This window comes from Oryzias melastigma, linkage group LG6, assembly GCF_002922805.2.
Source record: "Oryzias melastigma strain HK-1 linkage group LG6, ASM292280v2, whole genome shotgun sequence".
Lineage (NCBI taxonomy): Eukaryota > Metazoa > Chordata > Actinopteri > Beloniformes > Adrianichthyidae > Oryzias > Oryzias melastigma.
In genome coordinates, this window is record NC_050517.1 from 23,407,831 (window position 1) to 23,435,423 (window position 27,593).

The 27,593-nt window shown below is 43.3% G+C and overlaps 1 protein-coding gene across 3 annotated transcripts in view; it reads right to left on the minus strand.

The window, feature by feature from the left end:
* Positions 1-216: 216 nt before the first annotated feature.
* Positions 217-27,593, minus strand: part of LOC112152426 (zinc finger protein 469) — a 74,036-nt gene continuing 46,659 nt past the window's right edge. For all 3 annotated transcript variants that reach the window (XM_024282005.2, XM_036212477.1, XM_036212476.1), the window contains one exon: positions 217-13,002. In XM_024282005.2, the coding sequence (XP_024137773.1) occupies positions 1,336-12,813 (11,478 nt within the window). In that variant the 5' untranslated portion in view covers positions 12,814-13,002 and the 3' untranslated portion in view covers positions 217-1,335. The remainder of the gene's footprint in view (positions 13,003-27,593) is intronic.

Below are 27,593 nucleotides of genomic sequence, written 5' to 3' on the forward strand. Positions count from 1 at the left end.
GATGAGTGAACACACTGAAGTATTCATCTTAGGGGGAAGAAGAAGAAGAAGAAAAAAAGTCAGACTTTGTTGTGCGTGCACCTGTTTTTGCCTCCAGGCAGAAGCAGCTTCCAGTGCCTCACTGTTTGATGCATGTGGTGACAGATGCGGTCCGCAGGGGGAGCAGAAACATTTGCAAAACATTCCACGAACAAAAGGAGAGAAAGACAAGCAGGAGACCAATACAGATCTTTAATGACCGACCATAAAAGAGGCACTTAGTGGAACACTTTATAACTTGCAATAGACATCGTGTTTCCCTTTCATTCTTTCATTTTTTTTTTTAAAATCTGATTCATTTTGCACATTATTTAAAATAAAACTTTGACATTAAAGCATGACACCAAACAATTATCTACCTACAATATTATACATTATAAGGTACGTACAGTATAAACAAGATAAAGCACCTTTGTTGTTCTAGTAAATAATATTCATCATTAAACATTTGGAGCTACAGACACAGATGAATGAGTTATTAATTTGTGTGTGGTATTATCAGTGCATGGGAAGAACTCCAAATACAGGTCTCGGTACTGTCATGTCCATGTGTGCACCTGAGTTTATACAATGGAAGCTTTCCTAATTATGAGTTCTGTCAGCCTGCAGAGGACTGAGTTGGATGGTTTACACAGTATGTTCAATAAAGTCCAGAGCACCCGAAGATGTATGTAACTGTAACTGCTACAAGGTCTCATGTTTCCTTTCTCAGAACAATAGCATTCACATTACATTTCAACATGATGTAGCACCAGATGACGTTAGAAAAGACTAATATTGATGGAAGTCAATGCAGTACAGTAAAGTTTTTTTTTTTTTTTTCATTTTTTAACTGAAAGCATGGATGAAAGGTGCACAGACAATAGTCAGGGTCAGTTGTGATGTCTCGTGCAGAAATAAAAAACAAAATATATAAAAAAAAAAAAAAAAACGTCAGATAACAAATGCAAAATAAACATGCATTTCTCAAAAATAATAATATTATTTCTGGGGTTTTCAAGTATTATTTTTTCCCTCCTTTACATTATTGGAACATAACCTATAAAAAGTTCAATATTATCCCGAACTAGTAATTTCATGTTTGACCCAAAGTTAATACCAGCCGTGCGTCCTCACATTTGTGTAAGAACACAAGTACAAAGAAGACATAAAGTGACTATGTTACGTATTTAAAGATAGCATTTCACAGAAAAGAGCTGTGCAATTGTATTCACCATAATGAATTGCCTTTAACATTTATAAGTGTGAAAATATATAGTCTCTTATTCACAGATCCCTTATAGCCCCCACCCCCCCTCAGTTAATAGATTCGGATGCGTCCTTCCTCAAAGGAATCTTGAAACTAGTGAGTTTTTGTCCAAACAGCTGACTCAGAAGGAAGTTCTGGGACTCCGCTGTCCGGTACGAGTGACTCTCCATCGTCCTAACACCCAGCTTTGGCCTTGACTTGTTTAGAGGATTGTTCATAGGAACTGAAGACACTTTAGGATGCATGGACCTCCCCTGAGGTCCTTTTTTGGTTTTAAAATCCCCAATTTGGGGGGCAACAACCTCAGTCTTCTTCTGCGCGCAGCTCTCCAGCATAGTCCTTTTCGACTGTAAGGTCAGGTTCACAGTCTTGCACTTGGAAACTATTTTGTTACTCACAACGTCGTCCCGTACTGAGGACAGCACTGGGTACTCGTTGCCTCCGTCCGGCTTTCTTTGAAGGCAGGAGTTTGCACACTTGCTTGGGCGAAACTTCTTTTTGACCTTGGAATCCACGCCGAAGTTCTCCTGTGTGGCCGGAGGGGAACCCCGCTGTGAAGTGTGTGGGGACTTTGTGTCCTTTCTTTTCTTTTGTTGTTTCACAGAGTCCTTGTCCTCGTTTGTGGTGGAATCGTTGGGGGAAATCTTGGAGGTGAGGACTTGTGTTGACTCTGGAGCCTTTGTTCCGCTCGCCGCTGTGACGTTTGTAATGTTGTCCATCGTTGCAGCTGATCTGGCGTCGTCTTTGTTCTGACCGCTAATTTCCTGCTCGACGCCCGATTCCCGCCTTTTACTCTTGTAATCAGACGAAGGACTCCACTGCTCACCACCATCCAGACAGTTTGTCTGATCTGCAACTAATTCATGCTTGGCAGGCTCTGGTGTCTTTGAAGGGATGTGACTTTGCCTTGAGCTGACAAAAGCGTCCTCAGTTGCTGCTGCAGGAGAGGCAGTTTTCCCTTCATGTTCAGTAGTGTCACCTTCTGTAGCTTTAACCATCTCCTCCTCCGCGTTCACTACAGATGAAGTTGTTTCTGCTCGTATACAGACCGACTCATTCTCCTCTTTCACGTCACATGGTTCTGTGATTGATTTCCCAATATTCTCCTTGCACACATCAGGTGAAGGAGTGGGATCACTCTCCTCTTTCTTGGGTGTGGTGAACTCAGGGGCGCTCGTTCTCTCCTGCTCCTCAAGAGGTCCGGAGCTGTCCTCAACAACGTCCTCGGTCTTGACGTTTGTGCTGTTTGTGTCATTGGGGTATTGGTTTACAGCGGTCTGAGTGGAATCGTCTGCTGTGGCCAAAGAGGGTTTAGAGAGTTGTGTGTCAGCGCTCTGACTTAAGTGCAGTGAACTCACACTAGCAATGCCGCTGTCTGAGCTATTTTCTGGCAGACTGTCAGAGAGAATTCTCCTTTTCTTGCTTGCAGGTGAATCACATTCATTTTCGTTGGACGCAGACGGTGTGACAGGTCTAAGAACACCACGGAATTTGAAAATTTGGTTCCCTCCTGACAGGTGCTTCTCCATGTGACGATCGAACTGCTCCTTCTTGGAGAAAGTATAGTTGCAGGTGCTGCAGATGAAGGACTTTTTGATCACGTGCATGACATCAGCGCAGAGCTCACACGTGTAAAGGGTGGTGTGTTTGGATTCAAACTCCTCTGCCTCCTCGTGAGCTCTCTTCAAATGCTCTTTGAGCTCCTGGGCCTCCTGATAAGAGACCGGGCATTTGTGGCACAGGAAAATCCTCTCCAGATTGTGCACCACTAAATGTCTCTGGAGTTTGAACGGTTTGGGAAACTGTTTCCCGCAGTGGTGGCAGTCTCTTGATGGGTCCTTGCAGTTGGGGTGCATCTCCACATTTTTGGTCGTTTCTGTTTTGTGGAGAACCTCAAGCGAGGTCAGTGTGCTTCCCTTTCCACTGCTGCTTTTAGTTTTGTGCAGTTTTAGCTCAGCACCCTCTGAAGTCCTCCCGTCTCCCATGGCGGTCTCTCCAGCGGTGGCTTGTTGCTGCTCTTTAGGCTCTCTGTTGGTTTTGCTGTGTCGGTGCTGCATAATCGAGGAGATAAAGTTCTTGACTGCCGTCTCTTGCATGAAGGAGCCCGGAATGCCTAACATTGAACCTTGAGTCTGACCTTTCCGGGCAAACTGAGTGGCGTGCTCTCGCAGGTGCTCGTTGTACATCCACACGTCGGATATTTCCTTCAGACACATTCCGCAGGTCCAGATACCGGTCTTGTTCTTGGCGTGCTTCTCCCTCAGATGGTCTCGGAGCTGCTCTCGGGAACTGAACTTGCGCTGGACGCACATGTAGCAGGTTGGAGGTGGAGAAGGGTTGTGAGACAGCTTGTGAAAGTTCAGTTCTCCCAGGGTGAGGAACCAGGTGAAGCACACTTTACACTTGTACTGCTTATCTTTGACTTTCATTCCCGCATCTTGTCTTTTCCTGCCGCGCCGCTCAGTCACTTTCTTTGACTTTTCATCGTCTCTACTCTCTGACTCTAACGTCTCAACAGGAGGAGAGACTAGGACATCTTTATCAGAATCAAAGAACTGGATCTCGGGAAGCTGAAATGTGGTGTTGATGTTTTGAATATCGATGCTGTGGAAGGTTTCACTGCTGTCCGTAACGCCTGGCTGCACAGGATATCCAGCATTTGGCAGTGGGAAGGGAGGAGCTAAATCCTCTGATTTACAGACGTTAGGTTCAGAGGTCACAGATGAGGACGTCTCAAAGCCAGCGATGGCTCTGGACCCTGCACATTTATCTGTGGTGCTTTGATCCAAGGAATCACCACTTAGCTCCTTACGAAGTTCATCCTGATGACTTTGATTCCTCTCAGCTAATGGTTTGCCGTCAGCCTTTAGAGTGCTCTTGTGGCACATGTTCAGCATGATGGCGTCATCAATAGAGATGGTCTCATATTCGCAGTGGTTGGGCTGGTTGTCAGAAAAGGTCTCCCCTCCATCTTTACTTTGCAAGAAGCTTTCAGGAGGGGGGTAATCATGAGCTACGTCTGCAGGAGGGGACAACTTTTGCCTTTTGTTTTTCTTGGTGTACACTCTCTGGCACTTTTTCCTCTTCGTCTCATCATCTCTGGGGAACAGCTGCAAGAACACGGCGTCGTCGTCGAGTAAGGCCCTCAGGTCGGGGGTAACGCTGGGTGGACTGACAGGGGAGGAATTCAGACAGGAGAGAGGATGAAGATTGTCTGAAGGGCTTTTGTTTCCCTCACATTTTACATCTGCTGACACTTTTCTAAGAATCTCCCCTGCAAGGCCGTCTGATCTCTCCAGATCACTCATCTCATCCACAACGTGCTGAGTCTTTTTGGACTCCTCACATTCTTTGTCAGTCTCCTTCTCCCACAAAGACACACTTTTCATCTTATTATCTGGGCACACTTCTGAATGCGCTTTTGTCGTGCTTACATGTTTCACCACCTCTGTGTCAGCAATCTCATTTAGCTCAACAGTGTCACTAAGCACAGCTTGCTCTCCCTCTGAAGATCGCTGTGTGTTTTCACAAGCAGAGTCTGAAGTGACGTGGTGAGGCATTTCCTCCGTTTCAGCAACAGCTCTCTGCTTGACTTTAATCTCTGCGGATTTACTGCACTCTTGCATTGTGCTGCTTTTGAATTCTGGAGTTATTGCTTGAAGAATGTCTGTTTTTATTATTTTCAGAAGCTCGTCAGAGAAAGGGTCAGAATTTCCATCGCTGTTCTTGCTTTTCCGTGCTTTGCTGTTCTTTTTTGCCTTCGTCGGCAGTGGGGGGGTTTGAATGGTCGTCTCGTTCATCGCCACCCCACTCGTCTCAGTTGTCATTTCCTCCGGGACCGACTCCATCTCTGCTGTTTTAGATAAGATAGAACTACTTATCCCGGGCTGCCCATCTTTTTTTGCTGGGGAAAAAGTCAGTGAATCATCTTTAAGTTTCTTTTCTGCACTTTGCAGTGGCTCATAAATAAATGCAGTCCCGTGTTGTTGGCTTGGTGTTGTGCTCTGCGAGCCGACATGTTTTTCAGCTCTGACTAAATGCTTCATGGCCTTATGTCTTTTTAAGCCCGGGACGGTTCTGAAGCACATAAAACAAATGTCACACAGCTCTTTACCCTGTTGAGCGTTGCTCGGCGTCTTCTTTTGTGGCGTCTCTTTCTGTGTTTGGTGAACCGCTGAACATTGGCCAGCATCTACTGTTGGTAGCTTCTCCGATGAGTCTGGTGGAGGGGGGGTTTGTTTGTTTTCACAGATGATGAGGGGTTTAGGAGTGGGCGGACCATCTGAATAGCTTTTTTTGAGGGGAGTTCTGTCTTCAGCGGGTTCCTCTTGGGAGTTTAAGTTCTCTGTTTTGTCTGCATGCTCATCAGGTCCAATTGGATCCTGAAAAACACACATTCCTGTCTTTATGTTATAAGCAGACATTTCTGCTTTTTTTATTTCATTCAGGACACTTGCTGAAAAACACGCTAGCTTCCCTTCCTCCTGGAGGACCAGCAGATTACCCGTTGCAGGATCTGAGCTCACTGACAACGGGCTGGTTTTATTAGCAATCATCACAGGGTTGACACTCGGCGTGTATGACGCACATTCATCTTTGGAGATCTTGGCATCTGGGTTTTCCTCAGGTTTACTGGCAGGTGATATTGGGATGTAGTCGTATCGTGGAGGTTCATCAGGGAGGCTGTTGTAGTTGAGAGGGCTGAGCTTTAAATCATATATAAGGTCACTTTTTCCAAGATTATTTGCTGAGATTCTCACAGGAAGTGGAGAAGAGACGGTCGTTTCAGAGCTGAGTATCTTACAGTTCATGAGCTTTAAGTCGAGCTGTGGTGCGCTCAACAGAGAAAAGTTCATATCTGCTGGTGTATTGAAATGATCTCTGTCCACATCCTCTTTGGCATTTTGATTTTCATCGTTCGTCACAGGGGACGCCACTTTCTGACTTGAGCCTTGATCAATACATTCCTTTTTTGACTCCTCTTTTGCTGCATATGTCTGCTCAGCTCCTTCGGGAGGCGTTGATAAAAGAGGGCTCACCGGTGAGGCAGTGTCTACAAAAACACAGTGGCTTTCCTCTGCGTCCTCTCTGCACGGTGAGTTCTGCTGACTTGCCATGAAATCAACAGGAAGCTGCTCTTTGATGACTTGAACATTCAGCATCTCTTCTCGCTTCCGCGTCTCAAAGATGAGGCTTGTTTCGCTTTTTAATGACTCATTAAATGGAGCCATTTGGCAGGGGTTGCTGTTAATGATGCCATCAGACTGTGACAGGATCAACAGATTGCTTTGGCTCTCTGTAGATTGAGTGTCATGGAGAGGTGAGCAGCAGCTCTGCGTACTGGCTTGCATCGTTATTGGGCTACAGGGCTTTTCTGTGCTAACTGCCCGCTCATGCACATCCGCCGTACAGTAAATGTTGGAAGGGCTGCAGTTTTTAGAGAGAGCACATTTAATTGAATCATCTTGATTTAATGTTTCAACTGTTGTTTCCTGAACTCCACTGTCTGAGCCTTCCACTAGTAATTTATCAGCATGAGTCAAGCTGATGTCTTCAGGATTTCCATTAGCTGATTGTTGTTCCATTTTCTTGACAATGCCTGAAGTGGGGTCAGCTACAGCTGTGGATGGAGAGTGACCCTCAGATTGCTGAGCGATTGCCTTCACCGGCTCAGCTTCCGAAAGTGAATATTCTCCACTGTTGTTTTCACTCTGCTGATTTACATTGTCATCTGCATTGCTGCGTGGTTTCTCCGCTCTGGGTGAGTCATGTGACATCGCACTTGAGGGGTGAGCGGAATCAGTCAAAAGTCTGCTGGTGGAGATATCCTCCTCTGAAGCGATTTTAGTCTCTGCTTTGTAATTCTCGTTCGTCGTGGGTTCACTTGGCTGCGGTGAAATTGGCTGGTTGCCACTGACTGAAGGGTCAGTCTTGTTTGAGAGGGAAGGCTGTGACTCATTGAGAATGAATTCAATTTCATCCTTCCGCTCATTGATATTTGGATGTGATGAAATATTCTCCTTTACGGTAATTGCTTCCTTTTCGCAGCGATCCCCTCTCTCAGCTGCATCAGTGGCTTGACATTCAGTTTCTTCACACTGTTGACTTGTGAGAGAGTTGGCATTTGGCTCCTTGTGTTCTGATATAACAGGTTCTTCTTTAAATATAGAGCCAGAAATCACCTCTAGGCTTTTCATGAGGTTTTCGGTGTATCTCCTCTGTTCTAAAATCTGTTCTTTTGTTTCCAGCGGAGCCTCTTTCTCTGCACTTTTCTTCCCTGACATTTGGTCAGGATGATGCTGTTGGCTTTCAAGTGCAGCTGGGTCGTTGTGAATCGGAGTGTGGGGGCCATGGTGGTCAGCCACTAGCTCAAACTGGAATGGACTGGTCCATGGTAGTGCTGGCTCACTGAATGGCTCTGGCAGCATCCTTGGTGCATCCATCGCTTGGTCCGAACACTTCAAACCATCACCTTTGCTCTCACACTCGTCGCCAAGTCGTAAAGGGGAGAATTTGCTCATCTGCAGCTGCTTTGGGACGTCCTCGGTGAGGAGGGGCGGGCTTTCCAGCTTGGTTGTCTGCAGCTGGTTTTCCAGCTCAGTAACTATTCTCTTTATCTCAAGTTCGTCTTCTGAAGCACAATGGTTTGTGTTGTAGTCCATTATTTTCTCAGACAGGGACAAAGAATCAGCACCATAATCTGGCTTCTTCACATTTAATTTCTCAGAACTGATTTTATAATGCGATATCTCGTGTGACAACACTGGATTAACCATCAAGTTCCAGTCTCTTTGCTCCAGGAAATTTGAAAAAGTGGATTCAAACTCTTCTTTTTTATCCGGTGTGTTCTCCATTGAATGAAAGGCCTCTTTCTGAATGGGCATCTCAGAGTAGAGACCACTGTCGAATCCCGCGAGGTCCCCAAACATTGATGAGGTGTCAAATGAAAGTGGGGATTTCATGAGTCCCTGCTCTTGGTCCAAAGGGTAGGGCATGAGGTGGAGGGAATCTTTTTGTATCAATGGGCTTTGGCTTTCAGGTGGGGAGAGGCACACCTCATCCATCAAAGATTGGCAAAGAGACCCAGGCTTGTGTGTGTCTAGGTCATTGACTTGAGTAACAGTCTCTTTCACCATGCAGACACTGTCACTCTGTTTCTCCAAGGTGGTGGGGGCTGATAGCTCAGGCGGCATGGCTCGGGGCCCCTCTTCTCCCTCGCCTTTTGTTTTCCTGTCAGTAATGAAATCAGCCTCTTTGGGGAGGGTGTGTGAGTCAAACTGTGGTGTCTTTTTTGTGCTACAACACAGTGCCGGTTCTTCTTTGGAGCACATATTGTGTGTTTTCTGTGAGGTGTGTTTGTCTGAATCAACAGCTGAGACTGCTTCCTGTTTATAGGCTAGTTTCTCTCTGTATTTCATGTGAGAGTCTACTCTTTTATCTTGATCTCTTGCTTTTTGCAAAGAAGGCACGGGATCAGCAGCTTCTGCTGTTGAATGATGCTTTTTTTGATGCTCCGTACTGCTGCTATCAGGATTAATGACTTTATCTGTGTTATACTTCTTGACAGATTTGGTGAATGTCAGTGCAAGTGTGCTGGACTCTTTGAAAACCTTCTGTGGCGAGGAAGTGTCGCGGGGTCGATGCTCTAGACAGGCGTTCTTTTTGTCTAACCTCTTCTCGCTGTCAGAGTCCGTCCGCTCAGTGCTTTTGGGGCTGTAGGTGCCGTCGCTCGAAACGCTTACAGAAGTGCTTAACTCGCTGCTTGTGGATGACCTGCTTCCTCTTCTCCTCAGTCTTTGCTGAGGACCGTGTTTTTCAGGCGAGAGAGCCAACTCTTCACTTTTTTTCATCTCAAAGCACTCCTTTGACTCGTGTCTCCACGCTGCCTGGTCCCTTTCGCTCCTTGCCCGCCATTTGCACTCTTTCGTGTATGTGTATTTACAGCGACTGCTTTGATTAAGTCGGCCTTGGCTTGCTATCTTTACGGGCCCACATTCATCATCCGAGTCTGACACATAGTCGTACTCTCCGAAGGCCGGGTTTTGCACAGTGGGAGTGAGTCTCTCCATCACCAGGGAGAACTGGAGGTTTTTGGTTCCTTTGACGTGGAGCTTGTGGAGTTTGTTTTTCTGTTGAACAATTTTCTGAATGAGTTCTTTGCTCCAGGTGCCTCCTCCGGCGCTCTTCTTCCTGCTTTCTCTTGCTCTTGAGGTCGGAGACGTGGAAGGCTGTGAAGGTGCTGCTGACCCTCGCAGCGTGGAGTTTTCCTGAAAGCTTTTCACACCGCAGCGCTCTGAGAACTTGCTAGATAGAAGAAACCGCTGCGTGCCGGCGTTCTCCTCTTCACTCTTGCACAGTTTTTTTGCCTTCTTTACTTTGCTCTCTGGTTCCCATGTCTTTTTCCTCGAATTCTTATAAGACATATCTTTTTTATCATTCGTTTTAGCATCTTTCTCCACTTTCATGGACGTTTTGTCATGGCTCTCCAAATCAGTGCCATAAAAATACTTTCCTTGTGTGAAGGATTTGTCTTCAACTGCTTGTTTATTTGTGCTCTCAAATACTAGGGCCTCCTTTGCTTTCAGAGATTGTTTGTTTGATGATGTTTTCACAGTGGTGAGCTCATCATCAACAAAGGCATCAATAAAGCTGCTGTCTATCTCTGCATTGTCAGATTGATATCCTAGTCCGTTCAACGCCTCTGTAATCAGGCTGTCTAACTTGGGATCCTCCATTTCCAGCTCTGGCAGAGGAACAGGTAGGTTTCCAGAGCTGGAGAACAAACTGAGCTTCAGTGGATCGTCTTTATTGTCTCCTTTGTTGTCACTGTCTGACATCAGCTCTCCATTCTTGTTCAGGCCCAGCAAGGAGAGGTGAAGGTCAGACGGGCAGCGTGCGGGTGAAGCGTTTGACACGGCTGCTTTAACGGCTTCCGTGTGGAACTTCTTGCCGTCCTCCATCTTTGACACATCTTTGAGGTCGGTTTGTGCAAATGTGTGCTGGGCACAGTATTGCTTGTGTCCCAAAAATGACGCCAGGTTGGTAAAATTCTGATCACATTGTTTGCAGGTCAGGAGCACGTCCAGCTGGTCAAGATTTGCAGTGGCCAGTGAGCTGGCCAACAGCTGATGTGCAGAGTACGGCGGTGGAGGCTGATGATGCTCCATCCCAAAGCTATCCATGTAGCCTTTGCTGGCATCTATAGATGTCTTTGGAAGCGCGCTGTGCTGCGGATAGCCGATGGCATCGTCTTTGGCTCTGTCTGGTGCATAAGGAAGGGTTTGAGGAGCATCAGAATGAAACTGATGAGACTGTGCGCTCAGGTGATCTGAGTGTAGGTGAGTTTTACTCTGATGATAAAATGAGTGAGAGGGTGCTGACTTTGACATGAGGCTGTCCTCAGAGCTGATGTTAACTGGGCTTGTGGAGGCTGGAGAAAGAGAGGAGCAGGTGCTACTGGAGGAGGGGTTTTGTATTGGGGAGGGTAAAGGAGATTCATAGGGCGACACCATCATCAGCCCCATAGGGGAGACTTGTAACTGCGGGTAGCTGAAGTTCCGTGATGGCACTCGTGAAATGGACTGATTATGTCCAAAGTAAACAGTCTTGCTCTTGGACTCACATACTTGTGGATGCCCCATCTCTACTTTAAATGATGTGCTGGTGTTACTGTGTTTTACATTTTCCTGTCTTTGGCTGGAAAACCCTTCACTGCCTCTGCTGGTCTGAAAAGGGCCGGGCTTTTTTAAGGTCTTATGTGATTTACTCTCGTCCTGCCAGTCAGAGGGGGAAACGATGTAAGCCAGTTTCTGATTGCTCACCTGCCTTGACAGTTCTACTCTGTTGGTGTTGGTCATGGCGGACGGCAGCCGTATTTGCTGCCACAGCGTTCTGCTGCTTTTAGATGAATTTGGCCTTTGTTCGATGGTCGACATGTTCTGAAAGGAGAACTTCTCACTCATGTCTGTGTACTGGGGGGTGTTCTGATCAGCTGAAGAGTACGACTTATTTATTCCCTCCCACGAGTGTGAAGTTAACCTATTCAAAACCTTGATGCTTTTATCAAAAGGCACTGACCCTGTACAAATGCTGCTAACTGGAGGATTGTTAAATGTTCTGTTGTGAAAGTGCATCGGGGAGCCTGGACTCTGGGAGATACTTCCTAAATGTACACCTCCTTCAGTGGGTGTTCTTTGGCTGGCAGCTGCGTCTTTGGGATGACAGTTTCTCTTACTCCCTGAGGTGATGGCTGCATCCTGGCTGTCTGCCTGTAGAATGGTGTCTCTGCTTTCAGGCGGGAGTGTCTTCCCCTGTTCTGATGGCTGCGAGCTGGAGCCCAAGCTGTCACTGCTGGCTGAGTCTTCACTCAGATTCCTGGGACACTGAATGGATGATGCCATTCCTTGAATAAATTGTGACTGCGGGAGGTGGGAGTAGGAGTTTCTGTTCTCTGGCTGCGGATCAGTGCTGAACTGTGCGCTGCTGTGAGCGATAGTTTGCCCCTCTCCAGGTGTAAAGACGAAGGAGTTGTGGTAGAGAACATGGCCCATTGAGGAGCTGGGGAAGTCGTGAGATTGAGGGTTTTGTTCACAGGGAAAAGCAGCGGGGGTGGATTCTTCAGGTAAATGATATCCATACTGAAATGGGACAGGTGCAAATGCACTTGCCTTGCTGGCTTCTGGATGTGCAGCAGCTTTTTGTGAAGAAAGTCCAAAGTTAGCACCATTAAAAGTCCTTTCAGGAGACTGCAATGCATTTGATCCACTCAGCTGATAGTCAGAGAGAATCAGCTGGTTGCTCGGCTGGATGCTGTTGCTCTCCATTGACGCTGGCTGCTGCTGCTGTGACAGGGACGGGTGGTGATTGGACGACGTTCCACTCGAGGAACCCAGTGCCTGTGAGGTATAGCTCGGGGAGGTACTGTTTTGAGGAGTCTCTTGGAAGCAGTGGCTATAATTCAGCTCCTCTTGCTGGAGTTCAACCTGTCTCTCTGGCACACTGGAAATGTAAAATCTGAAGCTGCCAGAGACTGGGCCACGACTGGTTTCCAACTTCTTGGGTGGCAAAACCTTCTGTTGTGGGTAGGCAATGCCAACAGTGCGTGGATTTGTAACGCTTAGTCTGTCCAGCTGCTGCGGGTTGCTGCGCTCTGCTTTTCCTGACCGCTTCCCCTTCTCTCGGCTTCGACCCTTTCCACTGGGTGACTGGGGACTGCCTTTCCCGCTTGACCAAGTCCTGTCAGTGGCAAATTTTGATCTGTTCTGCAGTGATTTGAAGTCAATCTTCCCTGCCTGCTGCGGCCGGATGACAGCTTCACGCTGCTGAGGACAGTCTCTCTCCTTCTCTAGTTTTTTGCCTGTGGCCCCTCCGCTGAGTTTGGCCTCAGTGCTTGTGCTTGAAAAGTGCTCGAAAGATTCCTTTGTGGTTTTGTCACTCTGCTGTTCCAGCGCCGTCCCGTCATCCTCCTGTTTGGACTCAGCATCCAGCTCTTTGACGGCATGCATTCGCTGAGTCTCTCCTGCCATGGTGCACAATCTGTGCTGTGAAGGCCCGGTCCTCAGAGGTGCTATCTGGGAGACAGGGTCATTTTATTCTGGGTCCTGGGTTTCATTAAACGTCCAGTAGCAGGGACAGCAGGGACAGGGCTGCTTGCTGCAGGCTCATCTCTTCACCCTCATGGTGGACTGCAGATTTGGCCCAAAAGCACAGCAGACCTGAAAGGAAAAAAAAGAAAATAATGGATCAGATGTTATGTTTTTACCTTATATTCTCAAATACTTGGAAAAGGAAGTAATCAAAATGGATCAGACAAATGAAAAATAAAGAAAAAGCTCAAACATATGAATATTTCGGTCTGAGTTTGAAGGTTTACATACATTTCCTCTGTCTGTCTGTAGAGAGCAGTATTGCATCACTACTGTAGACACAAAAATACTTTGCATGGCTAAAAGTCCATTTCAAAATCCAACCACACAACTCCTCATAATACTTTTAACTTTCCTACTCCTAAAAACAAAAAGAATAATTTTCCAACAAATAAATAACCGCTTTTCTGAGTTCTAGAGTGCTGCTTGACAGCTGTGGTTTGATGGCCTTAACAGACAAAATCCTCAGTGAAAACAATTCCATGAAAGCAGCTCAGTTTTTTTTTTTAAAGATGAACTCCAGTGCTGAGGATGAGAAAATACAGCACATTGGTCCAAACGACTGTGCCAGAAAATGAATCACAGACTCCTTATGAGCAGGGACACAATGCCACAGTGTTCCTTCTGCTACAGAGGCCTTCAGGTTTAGATCATGGAGAAATATTGAGGGTTAGCCAGCCAGCTCTTAGACAGTGGGAGCTGCGGGCACACCGATGTTTGCAGCCTTGCCTCAGGCATCCCAGACACCGCTTCACAAGTCGGAGTTTACTTTGGCCATTTGTCTTCTTTTAAGGTTCGTCCAAATGAAACCTGGAGTTTGCACCAAAATGTAATTTTTGGTAACCAAACTGCCGACCTACTTTCTCGTCTGCCTCCTCAGGCAGTTACCAAGAACTAGGAAGGTAGGAGTTAAGTATTTACCTCGGTTTTGGCTACTCTCCCCTCTATATGCCTTCAAGCTAAGTCCATTCCTCATTTTCAAGGGTGTTCCTGTGTCTTTATAGGTCTTTACCTTTAGGGAGTGAGTACTAATTGCATGATGAAATCCCAGACGTACTGTATAAAATTTGTGGCATGTGAGCACCGTTGCGTTTGGCTCACATGGGGCTCCCTCGGGCAAAAAAAAAAACTATGAAACACGCCCAGTGTGAGATGCATTTACCCATCTGCACTATAAATTTTCCAACCAGCTGAAAAGTGGTCAAATGTGAGAAAGCTAAAAGATTCTCTTCATATCTCCATCCTCATAAATCTCTGAGAAATAGCTTTTTAACCTCCCACTGTCATTCTAGGATTAGCACTTGATTTTGTTTCTTTCCTGAAAGCCTCTTTATCAGTGCAGGGACTTACTGTTTATCATAGGAGTTATGGCAGGGGATGGATTTAATTGCATAAAGAGCTCTGTGTCTGACCATACTTCCCTCTTTTTAAGTATCAAAGCTAAATGCACTCAGCATTTGGACTAAAAAAATCCCTTTTGCAGTTATTTTTGTATTTTTAGCCATCTAAGTGACTCCATTTAGCTGTTTGCAGTTCAAGCTCAACATTTATTTCTTTTGCAACACATTAGAGTATTTTTCAAATAGATCTTATCTTTTGACCTAAACTCTCTGCCAATTCTAAGATTGCTTGACATAACATATGGGCTGTTAATCTGGCAGATAGACAAATACACCCGGAGATGGATTTTTTTTAGCTCAGGCAAAAATAAATAATTCATCTATGATCATAAAGTAAAACATGTGAAGTCTTAAAAACCTGTCAGCTCATGAAGTTTGTTATCTTATTAAAGTAAAAGCCTGGCAGGTGGATGGTTATGACTGCTATATATCACAAAACCTGATAAGTGTTAATAGTTTATTTTCTTTAAATACTTATGAGGACGAAGAAGACAGAAGTCAGAAAAGTATGCAGTGATAGGGTTCAACGCAAACAATTGGGGATCTTTAGGGTCAATGTGAGAACAAAAACTGATACAATTTGAATTTCTTGTATCATTTATCTGGCATACTTTACATTAGACTTAGTAAAAGAAAAGAAAATCTAGTAAAAGTGGCTTTAAGAAAAAGTAAATTCACTGAAAAAATGCTTGACTTCTTACAGATATTTTATGTAGTTAATTATGGTGAAAAATGCATTTTAAACAGTTACATTTTTCAAAATTAGATTGTTTTTTCAACAAGAAAATTTTCTCTCAGTAAGGACATTAAAAACATATATTCATTTGGAGCTTTTGTGGACTGAATGGATACAGAAGTTTGGCGCTGACACACTGTCCTACTTCCCACAGGCATTTAGCAGATTGAAAGGGAAAATTGAAGTTTGAAAGTAGCCAGGTTTAGGCCTGGTTGTGAAAAATCACATCCTCTTTAAAGCTTTGCAGAATCTGAAAGCCAGAGTGTCTGCTGCCGACTTTGCCACCAATCGGGGAACCGGGGGTGACCGGCCACGCCGGCATCTCCGACAGTGGATGCTACCGTGCAAAGTCAACAGTCCCAATCGTAAATTATAGTCGCAATTGTGTTTGTGTAGGATGGCTGCTGGGGCCTGAGCTGCACAAAGAAGACCTCGAGCAACCAAAAAAGCTTTCCGAGTATCGCAAGAACCTTTGAGAAGTCGCACCAACGCCTGAGCTGTCAATGGGCACAGAGTGAGGGCTCATTTATGTACTTACAAATGCCCCATTGACTTCCCCTTCCACTCCGTCTGTAATTCTTCTCTTGTCAGTCCCCACATAAATCAACATGACTTAATGCATAGATTCTACACAACTATACATGATGACCTTTTTTAGCCTCTTGGTAAAAAGTGTGGCAGACTTGCAAACTGAGCTAAGCTTGAGGATCAACTCTGGAGCAATGGGTCTAAAATTTGTTCCATAAAAAAGTGTTTTGGTAAAGTTTACAAGTCAATTAAGTCTGTGAGCGAGTGGCTCTGTGTGGGTTTGTTCTTAAGGCCTCCTATCAAATCACCAAATTTCTCAAGCACTGGCGCCCCATATGGATCGACCACAACACCACCCTGATGCTTAAGGCTGCAATGTTTTACTGGTATATTTGTGGTATAGACACATATGTGTTTTTGTTTGTGTGCACGCACCTAACTAAAAGGAACCTGGGTGAGCGTTTTCTTTATGGCTCTCCATGGAGGTTTGTGCTGGTTTTCTCATAGGAATGAGGGAGCGGGTAAAAAAGGTGCTCGAATGAAAACTCAATTTCCTGAAAGTCTTTCTCCTGTCATTTTGGTTCAAGATGTATGTGGTGTTGGCTTGAGTGAATAAATGGTAGTAGCCCTGTGAAAAGGCCTCTCCATTCATCATACACGTGCATTACGTAGCTCCTTTGTAGCTTTTATTTTCCGAGACACCAAAACCTCAAAATACCCCAAATACGCTCTAAATCTCTTTAGCTCAGTAAAAGCCAAACGATTTAGCAACTTTTTTCATCTGAGCTACTCAAGACTCCAGTTGATGTTTGCTAAGTAATCAGAGAGCACCCAAAGGAGATTAGAAAAGTTGGAAAACAGACAGTGCAGCATTTTAACATTTACTGTGAGGTATATAACAGCACATTATCACTGAATCTTTCAGAGTATGAGAGGGTGTTTTTTGTAGTTTGACCAGGGGTGCAACTTATACTCAGGAGCGACATATATGTATTTTTAAACATAAATAGGCTCATGAAAATGTTGATGGTTTATTAAAAAAAAAAAAAAAAAATAGTTCAAACACAATGCATTGTGGTCTATTTTCGCCAATGTAGTGAGCATGGATGCACACTGGTTTTTCACAGAGAATTCTGGGAAATATCGAGGTCACTTAATTTTGAAATTATAGATTCGGACAGCACTACAAATTGGTTAACACACTTTATAGTGAGTAGTGAAGGAATTCGGACATGGCCATGGAAGATAATCTGATTGTTCTCCTCCTGAACTTTTTCATATTTTTCTTATTTTTTTTTCCTTCCTCGGACTAATGCGGGACAGCAGAGAGATGGAAGTACTGCTGAAAGCGTTGTCATCCAGATACAGCTCCTTCAGTGAGAGGGATCTGGTTGCAGGCAAGATGGCACCCAAACAAAACGTTAAAGTAATCATCACTCGGAAGCGGAAATTTCACAACTGTAGCCAGAAGCCAAATTTGCAAATCTATGCGAGAAAATTCCTAATCCTAACGGCAGACCTTAGCATAGCCAAAACCGTAACCCTGACCAAAACAGTGACCCAATTCCGGTGGTTTTCTAGGGCAGGGGTCTGGAACCTGCGGCTCTAGAGCCACACGTGGCTCTTTTATCTTTCCATGGTGGCTCTCTGGCTGAAGGAAAATTAAATAATGGTAATTTTAAGAAAATGTAGAGTTCTATTTTAGCAATATGCTAACGTTTTTTTTTTTTTTTTTGCTAGTTGTTTAGCTAGTGGGGCTTTAGGCTAATTTAGAGTTTAGCTTCTATTTCAGCAACATGCTAACGTTTTTTGCTAGTTTTTTGTCTACTGGGGTTTTATGCTAATTTGGAGTTTAGCTAAGATTTTAGCAAAAAAAAAAGCTAATTTGTTATCCACTGAAGTTTTTGGGGATAATTTAGAATTTAGCTTCTATTTTAGCAACATGCTAATATTTTTGGCTGATTTAATTTACTATGGAATTTTATGCTAATTTGGAGTTCAGTTAGTAATTAAGTAACTAGCAAGATTTTTTACTAATTTGGCCTCTACTAAAGGTAAAACGTAAAGCTTCAGCTCCTTCTAGGTATTGATCAGTAGAAAACGAGCCCAAATGGCTCTTTTACTGTTAAAGGTTGCCGACCGCTGTTCTAGGGGAAGAACGTGAACTTAGATCGAACTTCAGTTGAGGACTTGCGGCTAATAATGCTCTGGTGCCATCTTGGGGCCATGTTCTTATCTTCTACTAGGTCCTCTTAGCTTCAGTTGAAAGTAGTAAATAAAAAGTACAAAAGTAAAGTCGAAAGTAAAGATCGCCGTAAAGAAAAATAGATTGAATGATCTCATGAACCCAGACATGGAGACATGCTTACAGATGCTTTTGTAGAGCTCTTCAAAATAAATAAACCTGATCTCTCGATGTCATTCGTATCTTCCATGCAATGTGAATGAGATATATAGTCAATGCTTCCATGTAGCGATGAGGCTTCTCCCAAACGAGATGGTAGCTTCTAGTATATCCACATTTTTGTACAATGTCGAATCCCGTTTGGTGAGAACACAACATTACCCTGGGCTTGGCGGAGTTGTTGAGAAGAACCACACTTTTCTGCGACTCACACTCCATTTCAACTTACATAGGATTTGTTTTCTTTTTCTTTTTGGCTGCTGTGACTTAGACTCTGGATCAACTTAAAGTCTGAAAAATCTGGTATTTTAGTTTATCATTGATAATAAATATTACTAGTATGAGTATGACTTATTTCTTCATCTATTACATTCCATAGAAAATCATCATACAGAGGCTTGAGAAACATCCAAAAACGTTGAGTGAGAAAAGAGAGAACAAACTGTTCAAAGCTGAGGGTTAGGACGCTGAAAGAAAGGTGCTAAAATATAAGTCTCTGATGAACTGCAGGCTGTCTAACCGGAGGGATGCAGGGGATCAAGTGGCAGATTGAAAGCTGTCTGACTGCTTCCCTCACACCTCTCCCAGCATGCTCGACCCAGCAAAAGGCTATGCACAGTGAGTATGGCTGGCCCCGCGCCCGTGCAGGGGTGAGCTGCCAAAACCTCGGTCAGCGTGCCTGACGATTCTGTATTTTTGGAAACATCCATTATGCAAGCATTTTTGCTTTTAAGATCTCGGCATTTATGTCTTTTTTAAAGGCAAGCGAGGTGGAGAGATTTGTCAGAGAAAGCCGTTTTAATTCGGCCTCTTCACAGCTAATTCATTCAGACGCGCTTGATGTGAAATGCACTGGCTGGCTGCTACCTTGCAACTCAACTAATGTAGATAATTAATGAGTCACCTGTTTTCCACGCTGGCAAACATTTGAGTAAACATTCGAAAACGTATGAGTGCTCCCAATGAAAGCCGTTTCCCCCTACCTCCTCCAACCCAAACCCCACCCTGTGCTCATTGTGGTTAGCTGCCTGGTGGGGAAGACACAGCTAATGTGACTGTACATTTCTATGTGTCTGTGTGTCAAAGAGGTTTTGGTGTGTTATTACAGAGTCTCCCCCAAACCCCCCCTCCAAAGTTTTTCCTCCTTCTCAGACAACTTTTTCTTTTATTTATTTTTTTTCTAACCACTGGATTTCGGCTTAGGTCTGTTTCCATATTGCGGATCACGACATTCCACAAACATGATGGAATTTTTGTTTTAGAGCTTAAAAGGCTAATTTTTTCCTTTTATTTTTGACCCCAATTCCCAGATTTCTGCACATATATGGAATTCGACTGGTGCCTGTGAAGCAAACAGTGTGCTACAGACAGTTAATAGTGGGAGGGATATTACTGAAAGGCAATCTCGACAAAATTTCCTGACTCCCACTTTATAACAACAATTTCCTTATCCTTAAATCTTTCTTATAGGTGTCATTCTTCATGCATTCCATTTTCAGTGTGTCAATATTTTGCTTTTTTTTTTTTTGGCTTGGGCAAAAGTATTTGGTTGCATATTAAAATCATTACCTTTTCATTAAAATAGTGTGAAATCCAGAATTGAAAGAAGACAAGGGTTCATTGTGGGCAATTTCTATCAGCGAATGACAAAACAAACACACCTATTTACACATTTACCAATGTTGCTCTCACTATTGTGGATCAGCGTCTCCTTTATGGATCACAACTTACTAAATATCACAGAAAGGGGAAGACATAAAAAATCTAATTTTAGGAAAAGATGAGATGGGAGAAAGTTTATCTCTAATTTTATTGTCTGTGTAAAATTCCATTTAAAATAGTTTCTTTCATCTATGATCCATCCCCAAACTGAGGTCGATTCCTTCTAAATCTGACCTAAATGCAGCTTATGATGCTTTATTTATTTATTTTAGCATATTCATTTTTCTTGCCTTTTAATCATGAATTGTAGTTTTTACTTGTGAAAAGTGGCACAAAAATTAATTCCTTCTTACTATTTTTTATTATTACATATCATCATACAATATCAGTTTTCACAAGTGACCCTATGAAGAGTTAGTAACCTCTAATAGCTGACAGCTTAGACAGTTTCCGTCCTCTGCGACCCTAAACAAACACAGTACATACAAATACAAACAGATATCTGAACTCACTGAACCTAAACGCACTGAAAGCCATCTGACTTCTGCAACTTCCATTTCACTTTTTATGTCTGTTAACTCTGCGCATCACAGCAAAAATACATGATCAGTTCTATTTAATTTCACAAACTCAAACCTCAATTGAAATATGACACAATTTCATTGAATCCATCCAATCAGACTCCACTGAATCACTGAAGCCAAACTGGCTACGGTTTGATACACTCATATGAAAGATCATACAAACTCCACACAGAAAAGATCCAGCTGGGATTTGAACCAGGACCTCTCACTGTGAGACAAGAGAGCTAACCACTATGTCATCGTGCAGCACATAGGTCCATTAAATATGAAACTTTTATTAAGTTTCAATCCAAAACTATTCAGTTTTTATGGGTAAAAAATCACTTAAAAAAACTGTCAATTTAAATTGAACAAAGAAAAAACTTTTATTAGAAAAATTGATCATTTTATGAATAAAATGTACAGAAAGATGCTCCTTTTTGTCTAAAAAATATAAAATAAATGACTTTAAAAGAAAACCAGTGTCTGAATTTACAGAAACTTTAATATTATTTTATTATTTTAATAATTTAAAAGCCCATCACTAATCTGAAGGTTCAGTTTTGGCTGCCCTGGTCGCTCTGGCCATAAAAATCTGAGGATCCAGGAGTCCAGAACTCTCTGGTATTTCTTTCCTCTTCCTCATCAGAGCAGCAGATGGAGTCAAAAATGATGAATCCAGATTCAGAGGGTGGACCAACACACATGTAAACAAGGAGTGATGGCGAAAATATTGTTTTAACTAAAATCCCGCTACAAGGAAATAATAAATCTTTTGTTAGTAAGGAAAGCCAATAAATAAAAAATAAAAAATCAGCTCTATTGTCAAAACAAAATTTTTGTTTTGTTATTTAAGCTCAAAATCGTCATCAATTTTTAAGCAAGAGCACATGTGGGTTGCAGACAGGTCTGTAAAGTTTAGCATATTTTAACTTTTATGTTTGTCTGTTATTTAAAAGTCCATGACTGATTTGTGCTACTTTAGAAAAATATCACAGAGGAAGCATTTTATTGGAAAAGGAACTTTTTGTTTTGCTTCATTACCTCAAGGAAGCCGTATGCTCTGAGTGGAGAGCGTAGGGCCACCACCACCACATAGGTGGAAGTCCAGAGATGAGACTGGGCCTGCACAGGCAGAGTTACAACCCGAATATCAGTGGCCTCTGGGGACCCAGCCTTTTCTAACTGACCCGTCACCCCGCCGCCCATGAATTACCCAACAAACTCACCTCAGAAAAGCATGCACAGACAGGCAGCGCTACAGAAAACTGCATCCTGGTGCCACAACCGCAGCAGCCTCCCGACTCTCATACATAATGCAAGCATCGCAAAAAAAAAGTGATATTATTTGTACAGTATCACAAAAGCTCGGTGATGATTTTCACAGGTGACGTGGTTGATGGTTCACAGAAGGAGCTAATGTTTGGAAAGTTTATAGTCTTCTGCAAAAGAACTCAATGCAACGCAGCCATCAAGCAGAATTTAAAGAAACTTAAGTGTTTGAGTAAAATTAATGAGCTAAGGTAAGGTTAAGAACACATAAAGCAGGATTTTCTTAAAATAAAAGTGACAGTGTGGATTTGTTTCTCTGCTCCACATCCAATACAGAGTAATATTACCAAGTGAGGCTTGCAGCAGTCGAAAGTGTCAAAAATCCACTCAAGAGTATCAGGAGCAAGTCTGTTAGACTTCTCAGTGCCTTCTGGCCACACTCATAACCTTTCACCTTCAGGTAAGACTTTTCCATGTAAGACAGAGATTTCTCTGCAGTCAGACAAGAAGGGCTGACTGTCGAGTACCGACATGTGAATGCAAAAAGGGATTTTTCCCCTTAAAGCTTGAGAAAGTGGTACACATAAATGCATCACTGCCAAAGAAAACAAGCTAATTTTCACCAAATACAGTTTTCCTGTGAGACTAAAGAGCCGACAAATCCACACAAGCACCATTTGTAAATGAACCTTTCGTCTAAGTTCACGCGAGCAATTACGGGAGAAGAATATTTGGGACTTTACGTAAATGCACTGACTGCATACTCCATTCAGTATAATTGCACATATGTGAATCTCTTTGAGTGAGGTTTGCTGTAATTAAGCACCCAGCACAAGTGCTTTCTTGAATAATTTTAATAAATTTAATGTGCGACTGGCACGCAGAGCTGCAAAGTGTTTTCGTCCAATTTAATGCTGGAATCCCACGCCGCCGCTGCACGCATATTTGAATCAGAAGGAGATCCGACTGGTGACAGGAAGATTCATTTCCGATGCACAGAGCGCCAAACTGTGCGCTGTATGTGCAGAGGTCGGAGTTACAGCCAGCAGAGAGGGTCAGAGGCAAGAAGAGGGACTTGAAAAAACACCATCAATATACTTCTATCTTCTTCAAAGTACAATGCCAGATGCACCGTCACGGATCTTCTCTTCCTTCTGTCTTCACGCTCTCTTTATTTCTCCGGCCCAACTCGACTTGAAAGCCAATTTCTTGATTTTGGCATGTGGCCACAGGAACTAAAGGGGTGGGGTTTTGGTGCTAGGAGGAAACAAAAATATTTATGGAAGATTCAAGATGAATGTTAGTGGAGCAGACGCATGATTGGCAGTCATGGCTTAATGCTAGAGGAAACACTGCTAACTGAAAGAATAAGATCATGAGCTGAGGTTATTTGGAGTTAAGTGCTTTGGGGGCAAACTTGAGAGGTTTTGCTCTGCAGCTTATTGCTAGATCTTATACTAGAAGAAAGGTGGAAAGGTCAGCAATTAAAGCGAAGAAAAAAAAAACAATATTTTTGTCTCCCCTCTATTTGTGCCAAAATCAGTAGTCCTCTGGCCAATGGCAAAAAGGGAATTCCAGGCTTGAGTCACTACCTGCATTTCCTCTCTTTTAATAGCTCAGGGAAATGTCCAAACTGAAGTTATAATGGGTCAGGTTTTTATTTCAGGCAGCCTGCATTACATGATATCAAAAAAGTAAAGCGCCACAAAACAGCAGGATCTTGGTTTCGGTGGGTATGCTTTCCTTTGTTCCTTTTCTCTTTGGCAGAGTGGTGACCAACTGAGCTGAAATATGTCAAAATCTTTCTTGTTCTGAAGCCTCACAGGAGCCCAACGATCTGCCAAAAACTAACTTTAGTACATTCGACCGCACTACCGGTGAAAAATATATGTATTTTACATCCCTGCAAGAATGTAACCGAGCTGATGGGCGCAGTGATACACAAAAATTGCTTTGCCTGAACAAACACCATTAAAGAGTGGTTTCTATTTTGGGATCTGAACACTGAGGTCCACTTAAGGTGCACAAAGTGGTGCTTGGAGACAATTACAATGAATGCTGGAGGAACAAAAGCCTTATTCAGTACAAGTGAAGCAGAGCGTTGCTGTCATTTAGTGAAAATGCAGCACGATCTTTTCTTTACCGCGTTTGTTTGTTCAGCAGTACGGGAGAAAAGGTTGACGGGCATCTTATTACTTATTATCCTTAATAATAATGGTCTACACAAGCAATGGAAATAAAGGTGATGCACCTTTTTTGAGTGCTTCACATTCTTGCAAAGCAGTTTTTTTCCACCTCTTTGAGTGAGGCCCTTTTTATCTTTAGCTGCAAAACCTATCAAAGTAAACTGGGGTGGGGGCAGATCTTGGAGGATCATGAAATCCGATAATGTAAAACACAGTTCAGCAATTTGGCTTGAACAATTATGCTGCCTGGACAATCACAAAGGCACAATAGCCGGGGAGAGAATTTTGGAGGCAGGTTATGAGGAAAAGGAGAGGAAGTCAAGCAGAGAGAAGACAGATTCCAGCTCCCAGAGCTCCAAGTGCAGACTGTCAATCTTCCTCACATTCAGGATGGGCTGATACAGGAGCTTTATATGCAGCTCTCAAATGCAGTTCAACAGGTTCCTCTGTGATGGGGAATGGAAAAAAAAAATAAAAAAAATCTACCGTGAGGACCGAACTTGGATTTTTCAGGCAAACAAACAGTAACCACAGTAGCAAAGTATGACTTTGCAAACAATTTGCTCAAGAAAAACTTTTGGCAAAGTCTCCAGCGCCACTGTGGGGACCAGATTTTGGATCTAATTTAGGTCTTGATGGGCAGGAAAATTTGCAACACTTCCCTGCATTCCAGTGTCGCTTTGCGTTACTTCCAATTTTCCTGGACATCTTTGAATCCCATCCGCTTTCATCTCACCGCCCTGTCATTCCGCTTGCGTGGGTGTGACTTTTATCTTCCGTGCAGCTGTGGGAGGACTACCTGGTGTGTCGCTGTCCTGAATGAGACCGAGGCGTCCGCTGTTGAAAAGGAGCTCTGTGCTGCATCTGCAGATCAACTTACACGACCACTTCCTGCTTCCGACCTGCTCCTCACAGGCAGCCCTGTGTACCAAGGCCGAAAAAAGCTCACACAGAGGGGTTCAGTCCACCCAGGGGCCAAGCACAGGACCCCATTCATTCTCTCTACAAAGCTCCTCCCTGACCAACCTTAGGATAGCTTTATTAGAAAATTCACAAGTATTCTTCCTTCTGAAGCCTGGAGACAAGGTTGATGCCTCATTTCTACCCAATGGGCAAGATCTGTCAAACTGGGAGGAGTTGAATTATTTGTTTGATGATATCTAAGATGTATGCAACTTTGGAGTGTGATCGACAAATAGAAGTATCAGGATAACGTCAATAAGTCTCAAAGAAGTGCCAAACAAGTCAATCAAACAACAAATCCCTGTCTGTGAGCAAGTGGGTATTGGAGTCGTGCTGCTATTCCTGGAATGCTTACTTTGTCCCAACTAGGCCTGGCAAAAGAAGGGAGGACGGATGCTCCCGAATACTGGAGTCCACCTGAGTCAGACTGTTTACACAAGAAACACACAAGGGCCAAAGGGGCAGGAGTATTTAAGATTCTTAGGGAAATGGTAAAGTGTGCAAATAACTGTTAAGACAAACAAACCCTGGCCCTTAATGATGAGTCTGTCACTGTACTGGATGTTTTTGCTCCCCCCCTCTGCCCCTGGCACACTGGAACGGGACGGCCACTGCTGCTTCTCACTGCCGTACTTATTGAGCCGTTAGACACTGCCTTATTTTTCTACTTTAAAGGCATTAAAGCAGCACCTGATACGTCCATTCCTACCAGCAGGATAGGAAAAACATTTAGCTTCCAGGCTCCCTGGGCTTCCCCTTCGGATGTCATACTCTGATGAGGGTTAGAAGAATGAGGCTCTGTCCAGCCTCTCCAAGAAGCCATTCATGGAGCCACAGCTTGACCACAGAGAGCACGTAGAGCTGACCCATGGTGGCTGTAGCGGGACCAGTATTGGTCCGTTGCTGCTGTCTCAACACCTTACAACATCAGTATTGATCTAGTCGATCGAGACAACACTACCACTGAAGCTACAACTGATTTCACTGCTAGGTCTCAGGAGTTCTGACAAGACCACCTCTGATTCTGCCTTCTGCCGTGTCGCGCTCCCTTGGCTCAAAGCCTCCATGGATAAAATGCTCAACTCTGTCCGTGAGCGATTCACCACAGCCAGCAGAGACACTGCTGTTACTGACAGGGCACAGTCTGAGGCGTGGTACTGCATCGAACGTAACCAAACCTGTGTTTACAGGACTAATCTCTGGTTGATCAACAAACTCAGTCAACCCAAGCGACTGCACATTCTCTCAGACTCTCCACATTGGCTTTTCCAAGCTGAACAGGGGGCCTTATTATTGGTCAGCGGCTGTTGAACAAACCAGAGACCCTGGCACGGCTCGTGCTGTTCCCCTCAGACCTGTTCAGGCTCACTGGAGACCGCTGCTTGAGGCGGACATAAAGAAAGTTGCTTCTGTGCATCAACTGTGAACGAATTCTCCAGCTTCACATGGCTGTGTGAGAAGCTGGTGGCCAGGCCAAGCCAAAGAGTGACCAACTAGAATGCTGTGTATTTAAGAACATTTTCCAAGCCAGTATTTTCTGAAATACCTACAAGTCCAGGTATACTTAGCAGAGTATTAACTAAAATTGACAAAAATGCTCCTGTTACAACAATAGAAAGATGTTTGATTTCCAATCTTTCTGAGAATGCTTCGTCAAAGACAATAGTTGCTTTATGCAGCAGCCCTTACAAAAACCATGGGACTTTTTTTTTAAACGCTGGTTTTAGGAAACTTCTACTTAAGGCGTTACTCATCACGAACGACATCCTTTGCTTTAAACCCACGGATTCACTTTCATCTTTTCTAAACAATGTTGCCCAAACTCACTTTTTTCCCTTTTTCTTTATCCTAATCAATGTCATTACTGAGTAAATGAAAGCTCATAGAGGGGGAGTGTTTACTTTTAGGCGAAAATGGGTTTTTATATCTGTTTCCTATTTATACTTAGGATTCAGAAGGCACAAATCTTTTTTAGGTTTAAAAAAAAGTGAAATCTTAAGTATAAAAAGTAAAAAAAAAACATTAAATAAATTAAAATTAGAATTCTGGGTCGAATGTCAAAAAGATTTATGTAGTGTCTGTTTGGGGGCCCGAGGCAAACAATAACATGAGGCCCTCTGCTGCAGTTCTATTAATCTTTTTTTTTAAAAATGTCCATTGACCAATTTCTTTCTGGTCCACTTTTGTACATTGTCAATATCAAGAATCCAAATGTTTTGGTATCTAAAAACTGGGGCTGTCAGCGCTAACTCAGACATTAATTTCTGAAAATGCACCCTTCGTCTGGCTTTATCCCACTAATACCACGGTCATTTATGAAAGAAATACATATTCAACAGATTTTTAGCTTTTTATTATCATTTTTTTTGTTTAGAATGCTTTTTCACAAAAAGCCAACTATTTGATTAGTTGTCCAAACTGTTGTTAAGGTAGCACGTCAACACGTTACTGAGCCAACTTCGACTGCAGCGGCAAAGCAATATATATGCTGATCGCCATTGTATGTTAAGTAAGGGATCGGATCAGAGAGAAAGTTCACCTCTTACTGCTTGTTTTTGTCCAGAAGATGAAGTAAAAGTTTGTTTTAAAGAAACAGAACCGGAACTTATTTTTTTAGAATAGAATAATCTATTATTTCGGACTCAAGGTCCAAATAACAAGACTATAAAAAACAAACAGAAATCCATACATAAAAGGTCCAGTAATTATACATATAAAAATACTAAGACCAATGGACATAAGAAACAAAGTAAATACACATATTACAAACCTGAAGACATATATAGACATATATTGTGCATCTACACCCAACAGCCAATCAGAATCGAGTGCAGAAACGATGTTTGTTTCTTATGGCTGCATGTCGGCATCTTTATTTTCTTGCAGTAATACTGCAGACATAAAAGTCTTTAGAGTTATGTAGATCTTACTGTTGATGTGTTTTGT